Source organism: Aythya ferina (genome assembly GCF_964211825.1).
Source record: "Aythya ferina genome assembly, chromosome: 3".
NCBI classification, from domain to species: Eukaryota; Metazoa; Chordata; class Aves; order Anseriformes; family Anatidae; genus Aythya; species Aythya ferina.
This window is the reverse complement of record NC_140298.1, coordinates 32,676,845-32,704,638: the sequence shown is the minus strand read 5'-3', so window position 1 is coordinate 32,704,638 and position 27,794 is coordinate 32,676,845. Positions and strand designations below refer to the sequence as shown.

At 37.9% G+C, this 27,794-nt stretch overlaps 1 protein-coding gene across 8 annotated transcripts in view; it reads right to left on the bottom strand.

The window, feature by feature from the left end:
* Positions 1-27,794, bottom strand: part of LTBP1 (latent transforming growth factor beta binding protein 1) — a 205,177-nt gene that overhangs the window by 90,094 nt on the left and 87,289 nt on the right. For all 8 annotated transcript variants that reach the window (XM_084512716.1, XM_084512718.1, XM_084512717.1 and 5 more), the window contains 4 exons: positions 22,441-22,665; positions 20,752-21,029; positions 9,751-9,853; positions 3,879-3,950 (listed from right to left, as the gene is read on the bottom strand). In XM_084512716.1, coding sequence (XP_084368842.1) covers positions 3,879-3,950; positions 9,751-9,853; positions 20,752-21,029; positions 22,441-22,665 — 678 coding nt within the window. The remainder of the gene's footprint in view (positions 1-3,878; positions 3,951-9,750; positions 9,854-20,751; positions 21,030-22,440; positions 22,666-27,794) is intronic.

The following is a 27,794-nucleotide window of genomic DNA, read 5'->3' as shown; positions in this document are numbered from 1 at the left end:
GAAAACCATTAGCAGAAGAAGGAAATTGTAAGTATAATTCTAAACAGGGAACCAGAAATTAGCACTGTGTATGTACTCTGACAAAGAAGCTGCAACCCTGATAAACTGCATTTTGTCTTTAATGACAGCCTTAGGGCATCCAGGCGTGTACATGTAATAAATCATCCCATTGAAAAGATAATTACCGGAGGGAAAAAGCTTTCTTGATAGCAATTATATTAAACTGTTCAAATTAACATACCCACAGATGGTTCTTTGTTGTCCTATATATACATCAGAGAGAAGAATGATTCACATTAGCTAACTCAATTGAAACGAAAAAAAAAAATCAGGATCTGGTTATTAATCATGCTAATACCACACGGGCTTTGTAAACTAGGAAGGCTTTTGACTGCAAAAACAATATAGAACAAATGGTTAATTAGGCTTTTAGGCCTGAGTTTTCAAAGGCAGTGAAAGTTGGATGATATCTAGGTGAAAAGAGCACACAGTAGGCTGCAGGCAGGGATTCAGATATTTATCGCCTTTATGATTTTGTCTGGCAATGCTCACCCTTTCTGAGCATGGGCACAGCACACACCCCCTTTCACCAAAGAATAATCTAATTAAAATGTATACTTGCATATGGAGATGCTGCGCCACAACTTTCCAATTTAATTGTAGCAGTTATTACAAAAATACAAACACCCACCTCTGAGCAGCTTAAACAGTTTTCTCTTCATAGTTATTGCTACTGCTTTGTTCATATTTTTGATACAGATAGCTGTTTCTTTAACAACCCCTTCCTTTTCTAGAAAAGTGAGTCTGCTTCAGATAAACACAAATAGGACACTTTTGCCTCACCCACTGAGAAGGACATTCTAATGGCCATTACAGGACTGAAATATACCCTGCAAGCAGCTCCTTCACATGTGAAGCTAGTTTTTGTGATGACTGCTCAAACAGAGGTCAAAATCGTGATCCTCTGAGAGAAAATTATAATCCCATTACATATTTCAATGGGACTAAATTTATCCTGTCTTTGCTTCATGGGTAATCCTTCTCTCAGTTCCATCCTTATTTGCACCTCATTTTTGTAGTGTGTTGGTGAGTATATTGCTGAGAAGCCACCTAAGCCTCAATAAGGCAATATGGGAATCACAGAATCACAGGATGGTTTGGGTTGGAAGGGACCTTAAAGACCATCTAATTCCAAGCCCTTGTCATGGGCAGGGACACCTCCCACCAGACCAGGTTGCCCAAAGCCCCATCCAGCCTCGCCTTGAACACCTCCAGGGATGGGGCATCCACAGCTTCTCTGGGCAACCTGTGCCTCGCCACCCTCAGAATAAAGCATTTCTTCCTAATATCCTGTCTAAATCTGCCCTCTGTTACTTTAAAGATATTTCCCCTTGTCCTATCACTGCACTCTCTGACAGAGTCCCTCCCCAGCTTTCTTGTAGGCCCCCCATAGGTACTGGAAAGCTGCTGTAAGGTCTCCCTGGAGCCTTCTCTTCTCCAGGCTGAACAACCCCAACTTCCTCAGCCTGTCTTCATAAGAGAAACCTTCAGCAGTTATCAGCTCTGCCCTCTCCAGAAAGGCAGGAGATTGTTTACATTTTCATTTCATCAACAGTCTTTTTCCTGGTGGAATAATTTGACTCTCTCTCTTTGATTAAACATGAGATTATGAGCTTCCATTATCAACTGCAAGTTACGTTTAGAGTCTACAGCTCTCGCTCTTCCAAGATGATGGTAGCAGTAATAAAAGAAACTCTTTAAATCCTGATGTTTCTTGCAGTGTTAGTTATGCAGTATAGAAATGTGTCAGGGGAAAAACTATCAAACCCAATACAACAAACGACTCCTAGCCTACCAGGTATTGTTCTATTTCTGCACACTACCATGGCAGGATTGAACTCCTACCCAGAAACATATGCTCTCCTTCTGTCAGCCTACCGCTGCTCAGCGAAATAACTTTCTGGCAATATTCTTCTTGGCAAACTACTTCTGGCAACCTTCACAGGAATCAGACCATTTTCTAGCCATCTGTAGCCCCTGACTTGGGATCTTAGTTTCCATGTAATAAGATTTGCCAACACCTAGGTACAAGAATCTTGAAACAAACTGAATGTCCTACTCTCCTTTCAATGCCTGCTGGGTTGCTGCTGTCTAGGAACACATTGTGTACACCATCAGGTTTGTGCTCAACTACTGGAAATATCAAAAGCTTCTGTCTCCCCCATACCATGTTCAGAGGGATGCATGATGTTATTTTCCAGACACTTTGTGGGCTCTAAGTTAGAAATCCTCTCTTTTGCATATTCTGAAAAACTGCCTAGCTAATATGCAGAATGAGACAATCTTTTGAAATGGCTGAAACATATGCATCACCTGTGTTTCATCTGACATGTGAAAAGGTGGTTCACATATGCCTTATATTCACCTCCACTTTTTCACTTCACACTCCTCATCAGTAAGTTGCCATCAAAATCTCCCCAATCCTTTTGTTTATTAGGATGATGCTACAGTGTCTCTCTGCAGATCAGAGAACAAGCTCTTGAGATGCAATTCGCATCATTCTCTTCCATTTATTTTTTTAGTATTTTAATCTAATCCAATTTTCTCTCACAATCCTCCAAGATGCCCCTAGTCTGCAAGCTGGTAAAACACTAGGTAGGGAGCTGAGCATTAGGTAAACTAAGAAGCCTGACAGAGAAACTTTCAGACAGCAGCTCACATCTCCCTCAGAAATGGAAGCAGCAAAACACTTATTTGTATTTAGTGATCCACAAACCATATTTTTTTGGTTGGTAAAATAATTTTTGTGGCAGGCTGACATACATTTTCTCATCTACATGCTAACAGAGTTTTCAATTAAATACAATTATCTTTATCACCAAAGTGCCTACATATATCCTTTAATGCCAATTACTCTTTCTCTCTCCCTCCACAACTACTTGTAGAATGCTGCAGGACTGCTCACATGTTCTCAGAGCTCCTTTCTCTTATTTACTTGAGCTGTGCCAAGTGATTTTGGACAAGTGGTTTAACTTTCTTTCTACATCCTGATCTTGCACTTCGTTCAACACTCCAAGAAATGCAGAAACATGGAGTATACATCCACAATCATCTGTTCAGCTTCCTCATCAGGCAGAGGCACCACTGGCTGGGAGAATCTAAATACCCTGGGGCTTTTCAGCTTAGCTGCATGATCACGCAGCTCCCACAGCCCTTGAAGCTTTGATAACTTTTGTGCTTACAGCCAGGAGATACAGGGCATGATCTTAGAAGTAACACTGCCTATACACCCTAACTCCATAGACCCTCACCTGCACTATGTACATTCTTCAAGTTTGTGGTTTACCTCTTTATACGGGAGCCAGGTATACATGGACTTTCACATCCACTTGCCAGTGACATTATCGGGCTGTAGTCAGTACTGTAGTGCCTCGTCTCTGAAGTCCAAAATAATCATCCCCTCTATACTCTATACTCTATGCTATGATTATCAAAATTATTCTCTTTCGCGAGTTTCATCTGACTTAACCAATCAAGTCTCCAGGCTCACTGTTTAGCAAAAGAACTGGCAGAACAATGCATTCCTATTGAAAAATAATGTAAGGAAATCTGTATGAAGTCATCTTTATACATCAAAGATAATGAGAATATGCATAGAAGTTCTAAAAGTTTTTTTGCCCCAGAACAAAAAACACCCTATAGAGTTGCCAATATTTTGAAAGAGTTAAATAAAACATACGTACATATATTTATAGCCTCAACATTTTTTCCCCTGATAAGTGGACCAGATTCATTCAGCTAAATCATAAATATCACAGAATCAATCACACAAAACTGGAATTCACAATAAACACAATCAATTGTGTACACTATCGTACCTTGACAAAATGTAGCATTGATTCTCTTGTAGCCTTGGGGGCATTCCATCATAGGACTGTATCCATGGTATGCTGAAGAAAAAATTACATATTAAATACCGCTGATTTATTTGCTTATCTAAAGAACTTGACAGACAAATTATTATGTAACTTTAAAAAAAGTGTAAGTTTTTGTGATGTATGTTTAAGCATAGAAGGTTAAGAAATTCAAATATTAGTAACCTTACTTCCATCTCTTCCTGCATATATACCACTGAGATCTTCAGTTATCCATTCAAAATTGAATTTTTGATTCAAAAGAAGACATCCTTGAAATCATCCTAATTGTTCTCAAATACTCAAATAATTTCTTTCACAAACCAGCTACAAATACCATGTTGGGGAAAAAATAAAGTTGAAGATTTATAATGGTTTTAAAACTGAAAGCAGATTCGGAAAGCAAAAAATATATGCAATATCAAGCAAAATTGTTGTGCATCATTTTTGCCACCACAATGAATTAAGACTGTTTGAAACACATAGGAAACAGAAGCAACCAAGCCTCCAAAGCAAGGAAAAAGTAGAAGTTACATCTGTGATTTAGCTAACAAAGTTTCCAAATTTTGGAGGACTGTGTCACTTATTGGCTGATCAGTGTAATCTGCCAAGGGCATTACAGTGCTGCAAAATACAGACTGAGCTCAATTTTGCCAAAATAGAAAGTGTTCAGTTAACTAGATTTTTATTTCCGTTTATTGTTTCTTTCCTCCACTTAAGGTTGCCTTTGAGACTACAGAAAGCTGTTTATTGATTCTTAAATTGTTCTAACATCTTAAATGAGACCAGTAACTTCTTTGTATGTTACGCACTAAAAGCTAACCTCTTGGCAAAGCCCAATACTTTATTAAATATACAGAACAAAACTGTCAGCACTGTGATCATAAAAGTGCCCTTAATAAAGAGTCAAGAGAGTTTTTCATAATTTGAGCGCTACACCAGAGACATTTCTTCATATAACATTTGGTCAGATCTTTTGTTTTCCTTTAAAAGTGTTTTAAATGTTTAGCTGGCCAAAAAAAAAAAAAAAAGAAAAAAAAAAGCATTATTTTCCAACTTTACAGTATATAAACTGTCAAATTAGAACAGAGTGAGATAACGTTGGCTTCACTTCACAACTGATGCTAGAACTGCACACTTATTCCTGCAGCTTAGTACTATAAGGATAAATAACAACAAAAAAGGTGTGGTTTTTTTTTTTTTCCCCAACTTTTTTTTTAAAGCTTTTCCTATGCATTGGAAAAATTTAAGCGATGACCTGAGTAGCAGCTTTTTGAGTGAGGTAGTTTTATTTTAAGCTGCTGTGAATAATTTCAAGTAATTGCTTAATTAGAACATAAAGGCTCTCTTTTAAGATTGCTTGAAGTCATGTGATAAAATGGTTAAACACTAAAATTACATTGGGTATAAATACAGTAATAATATTCTTACAGTTTTAACAAATCCATTTTCCATCTTTCCACAGACTACAAACTTTTAAACACAAAATTTGAAAATGTTCTCTGCCACCAGATACATGGCAGCTATGCATTTATTTTCAAGGCAGCTCCAATCTTTTCACAATGTTCATAGTAAAATCAGTTTAAACTTAAGATGAGATCTTCAGAAGTGCAATGCACTAGCCCTATTATTGCACCTAAAAAGTCAAAACATTTAACATTTCGAAATGTTAATGTTGGCAGGGTCAGATTCATAATTGCATTATGTCCTAACTTGTCTGCACTTCCCATTGCAGACCTTACTCAATTCACACTAAACCCGAGACAGTTTCTCCATAATTTGTGTGGGAAGGATTGGTAATCTGTAGCACAGTCTAGCAGAGGGAAAAGAGAGGAAGGGCAGAGCTCTTCCAGTTGTATGTAGAGGCCAGTCCATAAACTGTGCCAGGCCTTTTCCAGTGCCACAATGCATTTTCCCTTCCATGGTGACTCACCTGCTCTAGAAAGTGTAATGGTGGAGTGAGGTCAGAGACTTCAGCCTCTCCCTCCCTACTCATCTGCCTGCTCCCACACCAAACAGGAAATAGTGGCTTACTAGCAGCTGTTTTCTTCCTTGTATAAAGAGCAGCAACATCGGCAGGTCACAGAAGAGTAAGGAGGTTGTGCAGTGATGGCTAGTCATCAATGTGAGAGCTGGATGGATTACCTACCCTTCACTCAACCTGTTTATTAATTGCTAGCAAGAAGCCTGAACTATCATAACATTCCCCACGCACCATTGAAATACAGTTTGTCTTAAAGGTCTGTAGAAGCCCGCAGAAGTGGAGACCTGTTCCAAAAATTCTTCCTTTATTTTTCAGTAACACTGACTAACCCATACACTGAGGGACACAGAAGCTGTCTCAGGCCAAGGCACTCAACCTCGCAACAGGACAGAAGCCCTGACTGAGCAGTGGCTATTACCCGAAATACTTAAGTACATCTTCAGAAAGTGACAAAGACCTACATAAGTCCATGGGAACAAGACAGGCACAAAGTTAAGTACATCCTTCAGCAGTAGGCTGAAGACAGAAGTAAAGAAACCACACTTGTTAAGTGCCTGCTAATGAGACTGAAGTACATGCTTAAGTATTTTGCTAAACTACAGTTCCCAGATGACCATGTTAAATGCAAACTGTTTAAGTATTACTGTAATAACAGGTCAACTTAAAGGAAGTTTAGGAACCATAAAAGCAAAAGGAAGCCTCCTAAATCTACAATATAAAGGACAGTACTGGTTTAGTGAAGTCTCAGAGTATGTAAAAATGACATAGGATTAGCATGGCAGGAACTCTGCCTGGTAAGAAGGAACTATGGACCCCACTTAACCAGTACCTCACTATTAATTTACTTGACTCCCATGCCTGTCTGTTCAATTTCTTTTATACCTATGCATACTCTTTTCACCACTAAAACATTCTCATTAATACCCCAAAGAAGGGGGGGTGAGAGGGGGAGTGGGGAAGGAAGAAAAAGTAAGAATACTTGATGAAAGATAAATCCTTAAGCAGGGACTCTATACTTTCTTTACATCTCATCATAAACTTACATTTTGTTTGGCAATTGTTTGCTGTACAGAAGCATAACACTTTCATGTTGATGCAAAGCTTATGGCACATTTGCCCAAAGGTCATTTAGGCTCAGATCCAGATTTAAGTTCAAGCTGGACATCTATAAAACTCTAAGATGCTGCAAAATCATAGGCTACTGCAACATTCCAAATTTGATCACCTTAAGTTCCTAAAAACCTGAAAATTCACCATTTGCACCTATGCAGAATTGCCCTAAGTCATGGCACGACTGAATAGTATCATGCTTAACTCATTCCTAAATTAAATGCATATGGAGAAATTGCATATATCTCTATCAAAACTTCCTGACAGATACAGTCAGTGAATGTTCTTAAAGCAAGCCCCTACCAAATCATATTCTTGATACAATGTTGTGGTAGGTAACACTGTATTTTAATCCAGAGAAAACAGAGAGTACACACACCTCCTCCTCCCTAAGAAGGGGAGAAAGTTAATGTACAGTGAGAGCTCCCACCTAGAAAGATGAGAAATATATCCTGTTTCATCTCAAACCCTTACTTTCCAGGAATACCTTAACCACAAGCGCAGGGCAACATTCTTTGTCTCCTCTTGAAACTGTACAGTTACGCTCAAAAGACAATTCCAAATTATTTGAGGCAGAAAGCAGAAGTGAGCATGACTCATACCATTAGCAATTAACGACACCGGGAAAGAGACTGGGTTCCCATTCCTATTCCAAGAATTGTTTCTTCATTTTATGGGTTAGGGCATCTCCTCATAGTTATAAAATGTAGATTTGAAAAACTCTCCGGGTAGATAAAGGAACTATGAATTGCCTCATCTTGAGCAAATGTGCTAGTCATTAAGCTGTTATATTAAAAGGACAGTGCTCCTCTTATTAGCATTTACAAAAAATGATTCTACTCAGTGCACTGAGAAAGGGTGGTGGACTTCCCTCCAGGAGAAGTTTTAGGGCTGTGTATCCCAAGTGTGTTTAAGGCATTTCTCTGTACTCCCCTACCAAGCATCTGGGGACTACGATTTAAGACATGGTTTGCCCCAGTATTTCCCAATTGGTTTGGCCTTAACAGAGCATACATAGCTTGTTGGTATTAAGTTGCTGCCTGATCAACACATGGCCTGTAGTGGATTCCAGGCGGGGAAGGCTGGTATTTTACCCAACGATGAAGAACCCTCACATGGGCTTCCCTTGGAACCAGGCACCAAAAATTTGTATTACTTCACGGAATCATAGAATGGCTTGGGTTGGAAGGGACCTTAAAGACCATCTAATTCTAACCCCCTGCCATGGGAAGGGACACCTCCAACCAGACCAGGTTACCCAAAGCCCCATCCAACCTAGCCTTGAACACTGCCAGGGATGGGGCATCCACATCTTCTCTGGGCAACCTGTGGCTGTGCTTCACCACCCTCAGAGTAAAGTATTTCTTTCTAGTTGTTCCAACTAGTTTTTGGTACGTTTGAGGCTTTCATGATTTTCTCCTGGCACACCTGCATCTACTAAGCAATATATTCTGCACACCCACATACTGCTGATGAACAAAACTTCCAAGTGTAGTTAAATTGCTACTTATTTGGAGAAAATGATAAATTCGGAGCACATTTCCCAGTTCATGGAGGTACATTAATACAGAAGGAACGTCCCTTGTAAATTATATTTATGCGCTACAGAAATTAAAACTTAGATACTCAAGTATTCTGTGAACTACTGCCCTCAAAGATGCTAAGTACACTCTCTTTTGGAAGCAAAGCAGAAGATAAACATATTCCCAAACACAAAATTTTAATGCTTCATAAATGAACAGATCAGACTGAGTCAGTATATAAACTGGTGCAAACTCTCCTGTGGAAAGAGAAAGAAGTAGAAGCCAAAGTAGATTTTCTGCTGGAATTACATTTGATGTACTATATTAGACCTGTGAACAATAATGTTTCAAAAAACCAAACACTGAACAGACTTGAAGTATTGCTATCTGTTGGAACAACAATGGCCTAGGAGACCTCGATAAGGCTGACTGTTCCTTGCACTACTCTTGGCTCACTAAATAGGACCCTACTCCATCTGCAAAATGGAGATCCCAGTGTTTATTTCTTTATTCTTTCATTTAGTGATGAAAATATTAAATGATAGCAAAGTATTACTATTTCTGTGCAATAATTATGTAATTCACAGAAGTTTAAGAGACTATCTTCACTTATCTGAAATATCTCTCTCATTATAACATAATATCAACTCACAATAAACTGGTGAGGAAAGTCTCTGAGTAGTCTAATTGTCAAGGAAGATATTTCAAAAACAGAACAGAAATAAATAAATAAATAAAACAGACAATTTAGAGCCTGGAAAACTTTGGCTCCAGATTTGAAAGTTCATCTGCAGTCTCAAGAGGTCACTACATTCTCTCCAAGCAGTAACTGGCGCCTCTATAATTTAACATTTCTGTACAGACTTAAAAAGAAAAAAAATTAAAATAAATCCAGCTGGAAGAGGCAACATGATTCAGTGTCATTATCCTTCCTGAGAAAATGCAACAGTGCGTCACTGCCTTAGAGGTGGAGGAAGCAAGAAAAAACAAACAAACAAAAAAAACACAACAACCACATTAACTCTGCTGGCTTTACTGAGTGCCTGCATACTGTAACTCTGCTGGCATGCAGGAGAATTCCTGTTTCTGCAACCTGCCCCTAATTAAACCATGGTTCTTTCTCCTATGTTTCTTTTTTTCAAAAAAGCAAAATTCGATAAAAAAAAAAGAAAAAGAAGTTATAAACTGGTTCAGAGAATAACAAAAAAATAACACTTACATGGCTTCTTAGGACATTTCTGGCATTTGTTAAAACCCCAGGAAGTACCCACGGTTCCACAGCAGTCTTCTTGCTTGGAAAGGCCAGGAAGTGCTTTGCCACACTGGAATAGTTAGGTAAAGAATACTCAGGTTAGTGCTGTTGCTGTTGTATGATGCTCACCTCTAGTATATTCTTTTTCAGTCATCCTGGGTCAACCTCTTCCCAGTGTAACTGAGATACTGAAAATTCACTGGAGCTCTTAGCTGAACTTAATAGTGCCCAAGCATTGCAATGGCTCTCTGCACAGGAATGAGCAGGTTAGGTTACATTATCATCTTCCTCTGCTTCAACTTGAAAAGAAGGCAAAAGAAACAGAAGAGAACAAACAGTATGTCATTCTCCCCCATAAAAATGTCTCTATATGCTTTTTCAAAAGCCAAATAAATTATCTTAAATAAATCACTCTCTTAAAGAAATAAACAAAAAGTATGAGTGATTTCTATAATGTTATTTCCTATCTATTAGTAACGCAACTTTCTGCCAACTTATGTTTAATGTTTATGACTGGTTACTGAAAACTGCCAAATTATTATGAAAGATTCTGCTGTCCAGATAATGAAGGAGTAAGGAACATGTAAGGTGACTCAAGCCAAAGTTAGTGATATCTGTGTTATTCCGAGTATTCCACGCAAATATTTAAATTGATTTTGTAACCATGTCTGAGGCAGATACTGCCTATATTTTTTTAATGATTAAGAATATTCTGATCGTGCTTTTTGTTAACAAGAATATTAACACTTGGAAGCATATAATTTTTCATTTTTGACTTTTACGACTTTTTTTCCATTTTGTGCGGTTAACAATGTTTAAATATATTTCTCTATATGTGATGCGGACATTCATAAAGTATATCTTAACCTGTGAACTAGGTATAAAATGGAAGTGTACACAGCATGAGAGAAATGCACAACAGGTGCACTTTCAAAGCAAATACTGATATAAATAGGCACCGAAGCAAATAATTCAAATGTGCTGAAGTGTGAATCCTCACTACAGAGTGAATAGACCTTCCCTGATCTAACTTTTCTTCCTGACCACATAGAAAAACCTCTGAACGAAGTGCTTATCTTTCTTTCAGCTGGCTCGTCCTACAGCACAGGCTGTGGCCTTGTTGTTGCTTTCACTTATGCTGATAACCTAGTCACCCCACAGGGGAATGTGTGCTGAATACACAGTCACTGACAGCTTCCTCTGACCTTCACCATTTTTTTCTGGTTGTGCTGACATCCATGGATCAGTGATGTTTCTAAAGTAGAAAGTTACTCTGTGTGGCCTCACAGTGACTACTGTTCTCTCTATCCATGACTCTGACTCATTAGCAGGTCCCCTCTTTCCATGGGGAGGGATGGCAAGGCATCATTCCAGCCACCTTCTCTGCCCCTTTTTCAAAGATACTCCCCAGGCGCACCCTGAAATATCTTGGCAACAAATCAAAAGCACCACCATATAAGCAAACATGCAACTTGCAGCGGTTTAGCCCTTGCTGCATGTATTTGTCAAATACGCCATGTTTGAAGCAGCCGGGAGCATCCTCTGCTCCAGTGAATACCAGCCTCAGACATGAAATAGACCTTTTAGCACCAGGGCAATTTAGCAAAGTTACCGTGTGCCTCTGAACATCACCCCTATATGTGATAGCACCACTTGTGCCTTGAGCTACATTTTAGGGTGAGACACAGACAGTATAAAGGACAGAGCACCCAAACAGGTTAGAAGTCACTACTCATTTATTGTGTAACTTCAGGAGTCTCTTTCCACACTACCATCTGCACAGGGTCTTGTGTTCAATTTTCCCATGTTCCAATGGGTCAGAAACAGTCCTGCCCTGGACTGTAGTTGGCCATGTTCAAACAGTAAAGAATCTAAACAAGGCCCACCTTTTAGATGCAAGCCCAGGCCTGCACTGGCTGAACACATCTTTTAGGCTGTCTTGCTCTCCACTGATGTGGGCACTGGCAGGATTAGCACACGACTGACCATTCCTTATCATTCAGTTGCACTCTGCTCTGGTTTCAGAAGCAACTCTCAATCTAGCGCAAAAGCAGGCAAGGTGCAAGACCAGGGAATTCTGCTCACCTTCAGTATGCTGCAGCACACGAGCTGTTTACAGGAACTAGATTTTTCAACTAACTCTAGCTAGATGAAGTACAGTGAACTATGCTACATCTTGCTGCAATTCCAAGAATCCCCAAATCTTTCAGCTCAGTATTCATAATGTCTCCTTCAGTTGGCTACTCAAAAAACTTACAGAATTCACGTTACGTCTTTACACAACATTGGTTTCTCAACCTGCATCTCAAGTGAGCATGCTCTAAGGAGGACTATTTTATTTTATCATTACAGCTGCTCAACTACTTTTCTAGAACTGGTACCACTTCTCCAAAGGGGAGGCCACTGACTAAAGTCATATACTGTGGTGGTTTGTGAGGGTCAGCTAAACTGTTTTCCATTCAACTCTCTCTCCCCGCCTTGTACCTCAGTTCTACAACTCTTCTCGCTCTGAAAAGAAGTGGGAGGAATCAAAGCTGATGCTGCACCTCCCCTTATGATCTCAGAAACTGAGCATTTGGGCAGCAAGGCACATAACTAACACCCAGTGCTCCTCACAAGGTCACAGGCCTCAAGGACACATCGCAGCAGCATGCATGTGTAGAGGCAAGACTCTACTAACTGAGAGCCAACATGCCATCATTAACTAGCCTTTTTTTTTTTCATGTATCTTCCTAGAAGAGGTGTCATTTAATAGTAGGAAATTAAAATGAGAATAAAGCAAAGCTTTAAAAAAATAGAAAAGTAAAAAAGAAAGGAGGAGGAAGATGGCCTAAAGCCCACTTTGAGTTTAGGTGTGGTGCTACAGCATTTGCACTCTACTGAAAATCATGATCTCTGTGGTCATAACTTTTTCAAATTTCCATATAAAAACCATGAGCAAAAATAAGGATGCCAAATTCTGAGTCATCTGGCAACTGTGGTTTGTAGTCCTGTTAGTAAAAACTGGCAATGATTAAAGCTGCTGCTCCCACTGCCTCTATGGTGAATTAAGGCTTGAAGAATCAATGATAATTTGGTTAGTGTCCAGATCATTGTAGAAACTGGCCAGCAAGGAAAAGCAACTGCCACATGGGGCTCCTCGTGGTGTAAGATCTGTGTAATTTTGGAGCTATGCATCAGAAAAAATGACTGCTCTGCAAAGTCCTAAGCCAAGCAGAAATAGAGTTCTTCTATGGCTAATAAACCCTGATTTCTCTGGTACATCTAATAATGCTTCAGATATTTCCAACACTCGTGGCACTGCACAAGCTGTTTCCTAGCCAGCTACAATTTCTTAAGGTGCTCCTCCCATTCTCAGCCCCTAAGCATCAATGAATTGAAGCTCTGTTTCTACAGGTCTCAAAAACTTTTAGGTAATTTCTTTCCTCTTCACAAGTCTTATCCACTTCCTACCTCCGAGAAGAACTCATTAGTTCTTCAGACAGTCTGTTCCAGTCTCTGAGTCACAAGTGACTGGAAAAGTCACTTGGGGGAATCCATAGCTATTTTTAGTTTGTCTCACTATTCAACACAACTCCAACACATAAGCATGAGCTTAAAATAAGCAGTGAAGCTAAACACTTGCACACAGCTTGCACTATGCATGAAGATGATGCCATTTTCTAAGCTTAGGTTTACAATTTTCTATCCATCATCCACACACATTTCAAACTAATCCAGCTGGTATTCCTGAGGGCTTCTGGAAAACTCCTCACAGAGAGAAAACAGATTTTCATGAATGATACATCTGTCACAAGAAATCATCTCAATTTTGAGCTGATTCTGATTGGTCCAGAAGGCAAAGAAGCGATGAAGGATTGCTATAAAAGAGCTGAACTGTGCTGGAAGTGGCTCAGCAGTAGCAGCACTGTGAGGCACACATGGTACTGCTATAAAACTAAGTTCTTCCTGGGTAAAGCACTCACAGACACTGAAAGTATTGTTTTGAGTCCACATATTTTCCCCATGCGTGCCTGGGCTTCTATGCCAATATTTTATATAACTGGAGGAAGTACTGAATATTCCCACTGGTAGACTGAAATTTTGGCTGACCCTGTGCTGGTGCACAAAGGCCATCCCAAGCCACATCACCTCTTCGTTCCTTCTGTCCAGCCTCTGTCCCATCTCCACAGTGCTAACAGCCCTTGAGTTGGGCAAGGCCACCAGGATTTAAGGTTTTCCGATGCCAGGGAAAAGGAAGGATTATATCCTCAAAATCCCTCTGCTAAGGCAGTAGGAGGAATGTATTCAGCTCCCCGTTGAAGTGCAGCAGAGAGCCCAGCCTGGCAATTAGTCTCAGGGCAACCGCAAAGGACTCTGGCTGAGGGACCAGAAGGTTTCCTGGGACCCCCACTCCTGCGTGACCCATCTACAAATCCCTGTCACGAGCTATTAGTTAAAACCACAATACAGGCATAAAGAAAGGAGCGTCACATGATTAACTATGACTGAAATCGATAGGTGCTTTGCCTGAGTTAATAGTTAATGACTCTGGGATTCAGCTCAAAAGGCTGCGTTTCACATACCACAATAGCAGAAGTGAATGGATACACTGTTTAACTTTCTGTAAACTATTCAACAGGCACAGACCTTGGATTGTTCCTTCTTTTTTCTTTCCCCTATAGGCACCACAAACAGGGCAGGAAACCTCAAACTTAATAAACCCTATTAGTGAAACAATTAACAAACACACTTAATTAGCTCAGTGACCAGGGCTGACTGACAGGTTGTTACAAATGAAAAGCATTATCCACTGCAGCACTGGCGCACTAACAGGCATTGTCTCATAACCAGAGGAGAGAAACTTAAATACTTCCAGACTTTCTAAAAGAACTGGTAAAGAATTTGTTTTGGCTTAAGTAGAACATTCTTCATAGGCAAGCAAAAATTACCCAGCTTTCTTTTATTTGAGTAATTAAAACAATGTTTGGTGTTTTTGGTATCTGATACATCTTTAATCTTCTGATATTTCAGGGTATTGATTTTGCAAAGAAACTATTGTGAATGAAACATTAATCCTGTAAATGAATCCACACTGATTTCTGACAGTCTATTTGTTTAAAAACTTCAGAAGCCAAACCATGAGCTTCAAGGAATTCCAGACAGTTATTTTATTTTATGAGATGGTATTTTTAAGACTATTTTAAAGAAAAAAAAGTTCTTTAGAAGTGCTCTAAGAGAAAAGGACCAGTATGAAGCACAGAATTTTACTTGTATCATTGTTCTTGCATTAGGAATATGAATATGGAAGTTCATTTCATACAGCTGTCAAAAAAATAAATAAATTTAACTCCATAGGAATTGTTTTATTCAATCTGAAGTTCATCAGGGATATCTCTATGGTTCGAGGAGTAACTTCAGTTGGCATATTACTATTGTCATCACCTCCAGACTACAGACACTATGATCATATTACATACAGTAGGACAGATAGATTAGGTTATGCATTAAGAGCTATCAACACACTTTGCTGCTCTGATTTCTAACTCCAAGAGTTTAATGCCTTTGTTTTATATTCCCTATTGTGAAAAAAAAAAAAAAATAAATCAGCAGTGATCTAAGCCCAGTTCCTAAACATTTTATGTATTTTCTGTAATTTAAGTACACAGTCAATATATGTCCTTGTGTGAATCAAGATAAGTAAATGCCTAATGATTTGCAGTCAGAATCTTTATCATGATACAACCGACAATTTCTGAACTTTGCTGACTGCCATCTATCACTTGGTTTATTTCATTTTCTATCACGTTTAACAGCAGAGAGGAGGGGGCCTCACACATCACAATACCAGCACAACTCCAACCCAAGCTTCCTTCTCAATGGAGCTGTAACAAGCGTAGAGCTTTTGTACACCACCTCTCAAAGCCCTTTGCAAGGGAAACACAAAACATCACTCAGCAAACAACTGACTAGTGACCATATCATCCCCTGAACATGGTGGTGTGGAACTGGTCTGAAATTAAAGAAACCTCCGATAAGTGGGTCAGAAGAGAGCACTTTTAACTGAACTTACAACAGTGACCATTTCAGAGAGCAAACCACTCACTCTGAGCAGTTGCACCAGCACAACTGAGAGACAGTAAAAAGGAATGAACAAGCACAGGCAAACACTTCCTCCTAGCCAGCATCTCTTCCAGACATTTGGTCTATGTTGTCTCCAGACAGGTAAGCAACTTCAAATCTGTTTCTCCTTAAAATAAGAAGTCTTTCTGATTTTGTCTTTAAGTTATAGATGCTGAGATCACCAGAAGTCTCCTTCAGTAAAACTGATTTTTAAAAAATACCTGCTAAAGAGAGAAAAAATTAAAGAGCTTCACCAATTCCTTGATGCTTTGCAAAAAATGCCTTGGTCTTTACAGTTATGCAAAAGAGAGACCAAACCAGTTCTGAGGGGGAGGAAAAAACAAACAACTTTGAGAAAACCCTGGTGTTTAATTCCCTTCATATGCATTTTGCCAGATAGTAGGCATCTGCATTCTTTTCTCAATTTAAATGCAAGGTAATAAAAAAGTAAATTTAACAGGACTTGGGATTAAACCATAATCATTACTAGGTGCACCACTGACACTGTAAAAGTATTTTGGGAAATAACAAGATACTCTGTGTCATAATAAAGGCATTTTTATTAGAATTACAATGAAAAGCAGCTGAAGAGGAGGAATTGAAAAGAAAAAAATGAATTGTCCTTATTTGCTTGCTTTTAAACAGGACTCATAGAATCAGTGCTCTAAGACAACCAACTCCTTGGATTTCAGAAACACAGACATAACATGGCTGTAGAGGACCTTTCAAAAAAGCTAGACTCAATGTCTAGCTTTAGAAGGCACTGTAGCATATAGTGGTGTCTACAAATCTATTGCTCTGTACCTGAAGCAGGATTTTTGTCTTACTGCTCCCACTGTATGTGTTTTCTGACTTCAGGTCTCTATTTTCCCAACATCAGTTACAAAAACCGTATCTTGTTTTGTATAAAAAGTTTGCTCCCTATATTTCTAAGACAACACTTGGTTTCTGGTCTGCAGCTTAACCACCAGTTCGTGATACACTCTGTAAAAATCTTCTTGATATTAGGAAAGTATTTGATGAAGCACTACTTTTGTATGCGACATATCATAGTAAGCTATCACGTAACATGGCAAGCAATCCTGCAGCAATCACTGTAGCATCTCCCAGAGGGTAAATACTTGTTAAGTGTGCCAATCAGGGAAGAGAGGCAGCCAGGATAAGTGAATTTACTTGAGTAGAAAAAGAGCCATCCAGAACATTATTTTTTCTTCCTACACTTTTTTTTTTTTTAATTGTAATATTAATACTACTTCTATAGCTCCTCTTTCCAGTATATTTCCCAATGCTGAGGACACTCCAGAAAACAGTCACAATCAAGCAACGCATGCATGTGTGTATTTGTATTTAGGAAAACATAGATGTTCATTTATCTATCCTACTTAAAATAGGAAGTATCATTCCTCTAGCCCCTCTTACTCACTCTCTTTCTCTGTCCTCTCAGTTTTGAGACTACCATATTTTCACTTATCTTTTAGTATCCTTTTTTCATGGTAATTGCCTTTGGTTATTAGTCACTTATAATACAAGTGAGCAAACAAGAGGCCTAGAAGAATTTCTGTATTCTGAATTTGGAGTGAACTGAGGCTTGAGAATATGACTGGGCTCTTCAACTGTCTGTAGCATAATGTCCTCCAAGCTTTGGTTGAGGATGGCTCCAGCTGCTAAACTGAACAGTATGCACTGACTAAACTGCAGAAACACGCCCTGGCTGTCCTGGGATTTGAGTATAGCAACTACCCTACTGTTTTCACAGGACTACTGTTTTTGAATAAGACAAATTAAAGGAATTTAACTAAGGTGGGGTGAGGAAGAATGCGTTGGGAGACTACAAATATTCCACAGAAGGTTGTGAGAAAAAAAAAAAAAAAAAAAAAGACAAAGCAATTAGAAACAAATGATCTGATTTTAAAGAAATTCAAGGAAAGAGATGGAGAGAACATAGAGTAATAGAAATAAATCGAAGTAGAGAAACATAAAATGATAGAGGTTACACACACACACATACACACAAGTAGTAAAGATTCTGATACGTTCTGTCCAGGCTAAAAACACAGGATAAAAACTTCAAGTTCCGCCAAGTCTTTATTAACTTGGTTGATTTGCCTACAGGAGGCCACACACACATCCTTCCATCATTCTGTTCTATAGACAGTAAAGTCACCTCTGGTCCCAGGATATTTAATATAACATTACTGAAGCCAAATATACAACCCACCCTGCAAAAAAATGTATAAACACTGATGATTGTTGAAAACAGTAAGGATACCAAAATTATCCAGCCTAAACTCCAGAAACAACTTGCAACACATTGCCGCTAATAAGGAAAGCACAGTTCAGCAGCTTGTCTGAACAAATTAGAGAACGCTCATATTTAGCAAAGCAAATATCAAAAAACCAGAAAACCAAATTATTTTAGAACAGATCTATATAAGGATTAAAGAAAAATAGGTGTCTTTCTCAGCTCAAGGTATATTTACAATATGCAAATAAACAATATTCATTGCCTGACTGTAGGAAAAACATATTTCAGTTCCAAATTTGAAAGGTGAATGAGTCACTTGAATCTACATTTATGGGAAGGTCTTAATAAAAGCTCTACAAATGCCACCCTACAACTCTAACTCTACATGGAACTATTAAATTAAATACCAAAGGCCTCTAAAAAACCTTACTAAGCTTTTCTCCAAAACTAATGCTGAATGGATGAAGTTTTTTGTTTCTTTTTAATTGAATACATTATTCTAATCTAGGAGGCACTACTCCTTCTTGAGAGCACTGCAAAGGCATAGTTTTTCAGCAATACTGTAAAAAAAAAAAAAAAAAAAACATTACAAAAATTGGATACTAAGTATTTTAGTAGGATTCTGAATCACACATGAATACAAACATATCTCCCCTTTCCTCTCCCTTTAAAAAGGGAGAACATTACTGTCTTCTAGTGATTGCAGATTAGGCTTCAGTTTTAAAACTAGTGTAATGTGAGGGGCAAGCATAGCACACTGATTGTTTGGGATACAACATTTGAAATATCCCACTCAAGCATGTGGCAGAAAGAACAGACATTAAATTTATCCACTGTAATAAGTAAGAAATAAAAAATGAAGCACTCATTGCCAAGTCTAACATTCTGAGGAAGGAATTTTGTCTTCCTCTATATATGAGCACAAATACAAGTATGAATAAATAATAATAAACCACTAAGTATGATAAATTATTTCCAGCATTTTAAGATTCCACGTGATAATGCCATGTTTGTTAGAGCTCTCACTCGTAGGAAACAGAAAGTGTGTTTGACACAGGCACAGCTTCTTTAAGTAAAACCCATAAACTTGCAGTTAAACATATGCTTCAACACTTGCCAGAATCAGGTTCCCAAAGAAAATGTTAAAGTTTTTACTATTCCTGAAACAGACAAGCATGAAGATCTTATCAGTATAAATTAATACTGTGGATTCCAAATCAAGCATTCAACAATTAACGAATAATAGCCTTTAATGCTCCATTTGCTAGCTTAACTGTGATTTTTTAAATTTAAACATTTTAAAGTTAAATTAAAAAAATAAAATTGGGGGGTGGGGGAGTGTGATGTTGTTTAAATTTCATAGCATTTTTCAGAATTAATTATTTTAAAAAATCACATGATGGTATTGCATCAGTAGGTTTTGGGATTTTTAATTCCACAAAAATGGCTTCTGAAACTAGGTTTAATTTTGTCACTAGTACGAATGCTATGACAATCAGAGAATTTAGCTGCCAATGTCTAACAGTTTCCTGCAGACTATATCGGAAATAGATATATTTTTAGATGTTTGTTAATTGGCCAACTTTATGTGCACGCTACTTGAAAGACCAAAAGCTAACTGACCTTCCTGATGAATTTAAGCTTCTGCTTAACATCATATAGATAATACAAATCTTCAACGTTAATCACTTTTTTTTTTTTCCTGAGTAAAACAACATATTCATTCTCTAGTATCATCCCTCAAAACAGATGAGTGATTTTTCTGAAATCTCCCCACAAATTTCAGACTGAGGAACACATTGAATGTAATTCAGTCTGAAAAATTCCATTTTGGCAAGGTGGTAAAGTAATAGATGATAGGGTCTGACTAACTTTTTTGCAATCTATTCATATACATATTTTCCCTCTCTGTATATCTACATAAATATGAAAATATGGAAAAAAGATAATGCTGTATTACTTAAAGCGTTTTCAAGAGCTGAAAGAATATACAATTTTAAATAGTCATATATAAGACACTGGTGAGAACACACTATTTTAAAATGAACTAAGGTTTTAATGCTTTAGCAAACCCTCAGTTAGCTTTCACAATTTTTCTACCCCATTCAGTAGTCACATTTCAATGGATTCAAACCATTAGCCTACAATACGGTCAAACATACAAAGTTGTTGAATAGGAATTTTGGAGAAAACTTCAACTCCTTGAAATCCCCATGGCTTTTGAAAAACACATGCAAAGATGTTCATTAAAGAAAAGGACAGTCCAAGCTGTGGAAGATGGTGTAACCTTAGTAGTTTGATCAGGAGATGAAGCTACAACATGAGTCGTGTTTTTATTTGGAGAAATAGCTTATAAACAGAGAAATTATAGCTAGAATACTTGAAATAAAAACGTCAGAGATACAAGTTGACAGAAAATGAAGAGATTAGCTTTAAGAAAAAGAAGGCTCTGCAGGATATTACTTGCTAAAATATTCTAAAATCCATTCTCAAAAAAAAAAATTCTTTGGAAAAGAATGTCAAATACATCTTTTCCCTATGATTGGTGAAAAACTATTTCAATCTTTCATAATATTGCTTTAAAGGTACCTGTCTGAAAAATCTAAGCCAACATTTCTTACCTGTGTTCCAATAGTCTCCTGGAAGCAACGTCCAAGCTGAGTTTTAACTGAAACAGGAAACACATGAGGAATGGGTTGTTGATTTGTGTAAGCAGTATGTCCTTTCTGGGTCTTCTGATATGGAAGACCTTGGTAAGAGACCTGTGGATGTCCTGGCTGAGGTACTTTCGGTTTTTGTCCTGTTGATGCGCTGTCAATTCTTGAAACTTGATGTATCTGAACTGAGGCTTCAGGGGGATGTTTCACATGGATATTCACTATGTTAGGAGGGAACTTCACTAAAGTAATTGAAATAAAAACACATAAGAAAAATTAGTAATAAAACACGTCAAAAAAGAGATCCCAGGTACCTTTAAGATGCTTCTTTTTTGCACATTAGAATTTGGATAAATTGCCTCAAAGTGACAAAAATACAGACAACACCCAAATTTGGGGGTTAGAGGGAAGGCTGAAAGAACACAGAGTCTGATTTCTTGAAAACAAGAAAATGAAAACTTCACATAGGAAAGAAAGACATTATAGGATTGTAAAGACTGCTATATAAACATGGGTGTCCAAATTGGCTGGTGTGACATTAATATTTGTGGTCGTACTTTGTAAAAAGAATCCCATTCAAAGTTCCAAAACTCAAACTCTACTGGGTTATTTTTGGATATATAGTAAGTTTTATTGTCTTTTTCAGATCCATCATCTTTCTCTGGAACACAGAAAAAGCTTCAGATTTCATTCCTTCACCTTTATATACCTGCCAAGTCCTGAGTTTGCCCCTATAACACTTGCCAGCATCTCAACCATCTAAAACCACCACTCCCTTCACTGAACTTTGAATTCAGGATTTGGCAGATAAAAAGGGAGGAAATGTTTTTTCATATACTTCTGTTTTTAAATACAGTTGCAGTTTTAAGTCTGACTATATAGATTGAGAACCTCTGGTCACTTAATGTGTATTTCTGCTTATGAGCCTCAAACCCCTTTTTCATGCAAGCACAAAATGCCCTTAAAACATGCAACTCAGTTGAATACTTGAGGGGAGAAGATTAATTAAGTTCTGCTAATTAAGTTCTATTGCAGGTAAATGTACAAGGAAAAGACACAGAAGAAGTAAGGCCCTTCGTGGCCATTAGAGAGGACTGTTTTTGCTGGGTAAAAAATATTTTTATGGTCCACCATTTTGTCTAAAATAATTTGAACTGGAATCAAATAGCCACAAAAATAAATTTCTGCTCTGCTAACTGTTTAGACAACTATATTATCTTATTCTCCCTTTCCAACCCCCACTTTTTTTCTTTTTTTCTTTTTCTTTTCTTTTTTTTTTTTTTTTTAAGTTGGTAAAATTTTAGGCATCTTTAGGGACTAACACTATAACATGGCTACAACATGGCTGAGGAAAACATTTCATCTACACTTCTTCACAGCATTTATGTAGCAGTAGGAAAATCTCCTTTTTTTTTTTTTTTTTTCTATGATACTGTTACATTACATGGAAAGACTGTTCTATTTAATTGAATCATATCATGGCCATCCTACATGAAAAGCTGACGACAAAATTAACTTAAGGACTGTAACAAATGATATAACAAATATAAACATAGATTACATATTTAGTTTTACATTAGATTTAAATTTTACTACATTGAAAAGTAAATAACCTCAATTCCGAATGAAAAAAAAAGTCAAGAAAAAAGTTACCTTTTACACCTTGTTGTCCAGACATTGTCAGTGGTAAAGTATGAGTCGAGTGGATAATTTGAGATCCTACAGCTTTGTTCACCTGTTGTGGGTGATGATACAGTTTTGGAGTATTGGCAGTCTGCACAGGGATCTGACAAAGTTTACCAGTGTAATTAGGAGGGCACTGGCATTTATCTCTAGAACTGCACTGGCCTCCATTCATGCATGGAAGGTGGCAAATAACTGAAATGAAAACAGAAAGAAAAATCTAGTTAATTACTTCAGCTGTAATTACAGTTAATATTATCCAACTACATTTGACACAGCAGTTGAGGAAGAAAGGAAAAGGGCCGGAGCCCTTTATTCTTCTGACATCTGAGGAACAACTATCCCTCTGACACACGCTTTTGATTGCCTTGTGGTAGAACCACTTCCCTTCCCCTCCTTGTGACCTCTGCCTGGTTCACATCTTCTCTCCATGACAAACACAGCAAGTACATTCTTCTCTTAGAGATCCCAGCTATTTTATTTCGTTATGCTGTTACAAGACACTAAATGAATGCTGTGCCTGGCTGGGCCTCTTATTCACGCTTTTGTACAGGTATTGCTATTTAGTCATCCTCCCATTTCTGTAAATCTTGGACCACCTCAGGAAGACAGGAAATACATTCCTACAAAAACTGTAAAAATAAAATTATACTCAAGTGATTTCAGAGATACTTTAACTCCAATATAAAGAGAAGGGTTATTGCTTCTGTGCTAGTCACTACTTGCACATTTACAGCAATATAAATTATCAGATGAAACATTAAAATTATCAACATTAAATGAAAAATATTTCTTAACTCGTATACAAATAGTAATAGGCATGGTTCGGTACAATCTAAAAATATGATGGGGGACTTTATAAGCAAATACAATCTAGCTAAGCTGTCAATGTTTTCAAGAATTAAATGATATAAAAGCAACAGAAAAAATACTGCAACATCTATTAAAGACAAACTATGGTCATTGTTTTCAGAAAAATAACAAAGTATCTATTCACCAGTTCTCAGTTTAAAGATAAGATTTTGGTTATAAAACTATATATTTTTTAAAAATCTAGACTTTGCAGTAATTCTGACAATTTGCTGAATTGGTATTGCTTAGTTTATATTGAGTTCCAATAAAAATGAGATAATGCAAGGTAATTAGGAACCTAGAGCTTGGAGTACAGTCCAAGTGGTGCAGTCTCTGCACAGCCACAGCCTATGGCCATTATTAACATGGTTAAATGTCAGCATTGGAAAAAGAATCTGTGTTAAGTGTCGCAAGAAGACAAAGCAGCCCATGGAGCTCCAACCCAGCTGTGTAATTCACTTGGCCCAGGAGAATTGCTACAGAAACGCAGTGGCCAGACTGGCTCGGAGCAGAGCACCATCAGGTTGCCCTGACAAGATGTGGGACGTGCATGCCTCATTGCCAGATAGGTTGGCATGCAAGTGTAAACAACCAAAAATATTTTTCCGTTCTATTCTGCAAATGCATGCTTAATATTTTTATCATCTTATCTCATATTTTCATTTCATATAAACCAACTAAAAGTACTTCAAGCTGCGGCACTGCAAATTGGCAGTGAGAGGCCTAGTCACCTTGAGAAGACCATCCTCTCCAGGAGAAGTCTGTTGTTGATCCAGGCTTATGAAAGATGGCCTTGCAGAACAGCCATTACTTCAGAGCAAAAAGAAAGGTGTTTGATCCTGCCAGTAATGAAATCAAGATCTCTCTCTCACTCACACATCATTTCTCCCTGAACTGCCACAAATGAGCAGGTTTACCACGTTGGTGACAATGCACAAAGACCTTCAGCTGCTTGTAAAAATCTGTCTGAGCAAGGCTGAAAGCAAACAGGGAAAGCTATTGGATTTCCTGCAAAAGTAACATTGCACAATGAAACAGTGTCAAGTAGCATCCTGATGATAGCAATTTGGCATTTGAAAGAAGTATGGTAAAAAAAAAGAGGCAAACAGAAAGGGTCTCACTGAGGAAGCCTTTAAAAAGCCTAACCCATCAACTTTCTTCCCTCTCTTCCTAGCCCTGAGGCAACAAGGTAACATGGAATACAGCCTTTAAATAATACAAATGTACTCAGTATTTCCACCAAAACCATTTTTTTTTTTCTTCTGAGCTCCCATTCCTGTAAAGCAGTTGGTTTTTGGAAGGCAGTGCAGCTGGGTACCCCTCCCTGACCAAGTGCTCCTCTCCCAAAGTGGCACCAAAAGCTTTGCTTCAAAGCAAAGGGTTGTGCTAAACATACCGAGTAGGAAGATACAAGGGAGTAAGCCTCCGAAAAGGCAGAGAGAGAAAATGCTACTTTTCTTTGACAAGGCTCTGGGAATCACAGGTCAACAAAGAGCAAAGAGCCTTGGGGAAAGGACCACTTAAGACAGGAACTGGATTCAAAGCCAATGGATGTTTGAACAGCTCAACTTCTGAAAAAAAATTTTGCTTTTAGTCATTGAGCTTAAAGAACTTAAACAGAACAGGTCAACACTGCCAGCAGGCATAGAGGACATTCTCAGCAAAACACAGGCCAGGTGCTGGGAGAAACCATTAGAATATGCTGTTCGTGCACATATGTTAACAACTGGCACTCAGACAGAAGGCCCATTGGAGCCAGATTTTCATTGGGTTGCTCCTCTTCTCCTCTGAAGTGTGTATGTGTGGTAACAACATCCATAATGGTGTGAAATAGCTGCCTGAAGCCTGATAAAAAACATGGAGACGCAAAAGACAACAAGAAATTTCAGTTCGCATGTGGGTATCTTACAAACAAAACAATAAGCATTAATGGACCTATGAAAGGTAACAGATTCTTCACTTTACACAAGTGAACACTTGTAAGCCAAATCTATCAACTGTGTATTAAGGATCTGCCAACTTTCGAATGAACAAATTTAACTGTTTGTTTATACAAATGAACACCCACCCTCTAGAGATATGGAGACTGGTTTAAGGAGCTACAAACATTTTAAGTTTTCTCCTCATTCTTGAGCAATTAATTGATAATAACAAGCTTTGATTTTTCTGGTATCCCAAGGCCTTGATTACCCACATTTGGCAGAGTTTGGTGTGGTGCCATATTGAGATGCCCCATATAGAGTCTCTGAAAGGCTGGATGCAGAGAAAAAGGAGAAACTTTGCAACACGAATCCTGATAAAGTTGCCATGGCTATGGATTGGAAACACAAGAACAGGGCCTGGAATCATGAACAAAGAAACTATGAAACCACTGATACTCCATTTGCAACTGTAATTACATCACTTAATTTGTTTTCAGGATACTCAGACGACCTTGAACAGCTCCAAATAAACTAATTTAATCAAGTCTGAATGTTTTTGTTTAATCAAAATAATGTGTAACAAAACAAATTCCAAGGACATAAATCCTCCTAATCCTTAGAAAATAGCCCATACTTACCCAAACAAACCCTGAGGATGTATGACAACTCCCTTCCTGTAACCAAAGTGTTGAAGAAAATGAAGATAACTTTTTAAATGTTCCTCATCTAGCTTTCCAAATTCCTTTTCATATGCATTTCAGGGAACACGCAAGTCTCTCTCTCACTTTCCCTCTCAACTCTGCCTTTTCTACTTACATGCTATCAACTGTTTAAGTGTAAGCACTATTCAATTACATCAACAGGCTCTCCAAGGAGAACTTTAATACTGCTCATTAGGTCACAGTATTTCCATGAATTAGTAGATTAATTTTGTCTGAGTACTACAAAGCTATCCAACATTACACTACACATCTCACAGCAGTTCGTTCATCTTTCTTCCCTGATGTTAACTAAGCATACAAAAAGTAAAAGAACTAGTACACAGATCTTCCAAGCAAGTTTTTATAGGAAAGAAGTCATTATATTCACTGAAGGGAAGCACTACCATATAAAATTATATTCTTGCAACATGGTGCTTAGGAAAAAGTCCAGATGCTGATGTCTTATATAAAGTTCTGTGCAATCACTCCAGACCTAAGTGCAGAAACTAAATAAAAAAAAAACAACACAAAAGAAGCACTGATGGCTGGGGATCCAGCAGCAGGTGAAAAACACTCTTTCCCGCTCATCATTGAGAAAAGGGGAATTGATGTCCTGCTCACATGAATAGCCTCTTTACCCCCCCCCAGAAATCCCTAGTAAAGCACCACCACAATTCACTGAAATAGTGACGCCAGCACCAGATTTGGTGCTGGACATAAGCAAACCTGTAGAATTGGTGATGGGTGGGTTGAGCCCCAACTCTTCTGCTACTGCTGAGAGAGGAGTCAGGATAAGTGACAAATGAGTGTCATGTGAGGGGTGAATTCTCCCTGTCACAGGACTATTTAATGAAATCACTATTAATCAAGCAATGACAAGGCAATGAAAACTGTTTTTGAGGGTCTCCTATGTTTCCCTTTGTTGTTTATAAATAAGACTGTATTCAATGACCTAAGGATAAAGTAGATTAATATACTATAATTTGCATAATAACATGCAGTTATGCATATTTCAAAATCAGAATGTTCCAGGAAAATCAGTGCATGAAATGTGGGTAGTATGACAGTGCAGGCTTCCTCAGTTAAGTAAAAGAAATATAATGAGAGTTGTCACATAGAAATCTCTGTAGTAAATAACTTGAATTAGCTCATTAGTAGTTTAGTTAGATATAAGCTTACACAAATGTAGATTCCCCTGAAATGGCATAGCTTTAAACATGCAAGATGTTTACAATGACTAATTGTAAACTAGGAGGACTGATAGAAAATAAAGTAGTGTAGGTAGAGGGCTTACTTCCAAGAATGTCCCTGCTGAAGTAAGTTTCTTTATATCACAATCTGTTTTTTTGTTTTTTTGTTTTTTTTTTTTTTTTATCAGACTTCCTGGATACCATTTGTGAATAAGAACACCAAAATCTAGTTTATATACTCCCAGGACTTTTATTCTCCTTATTCTGAACTTGTGTAGTTATAATTATTGTCAACAAACTACATTCAAATTTGTTACATGTGTTCCTCCACATGTAAAATCCCATCAATTTTTAATCTTTGTACAAGAAGCTACATGCACTCACTGAAGTGACTGCTGCATTTTAACATTTACATTTACTGAGAGAGAAATAAATCGACTAAAAATGTTTACAAGAGGAATGTTACAAGATAGCATGTTCCTTTACGCCAGACTTGGCCAGATAACGATAGAGAAACTATATTGAATGTGCTCCCTTATCCTGTCATCTTCATATTGCCTATTATAACAGATGTGTGAAAATTCTAATAAGAACCTTATCAAATAAATTTTTACTCTGAATGCTGCAATGCAAGAACAGAAATTGACCTAAAAAGCTGA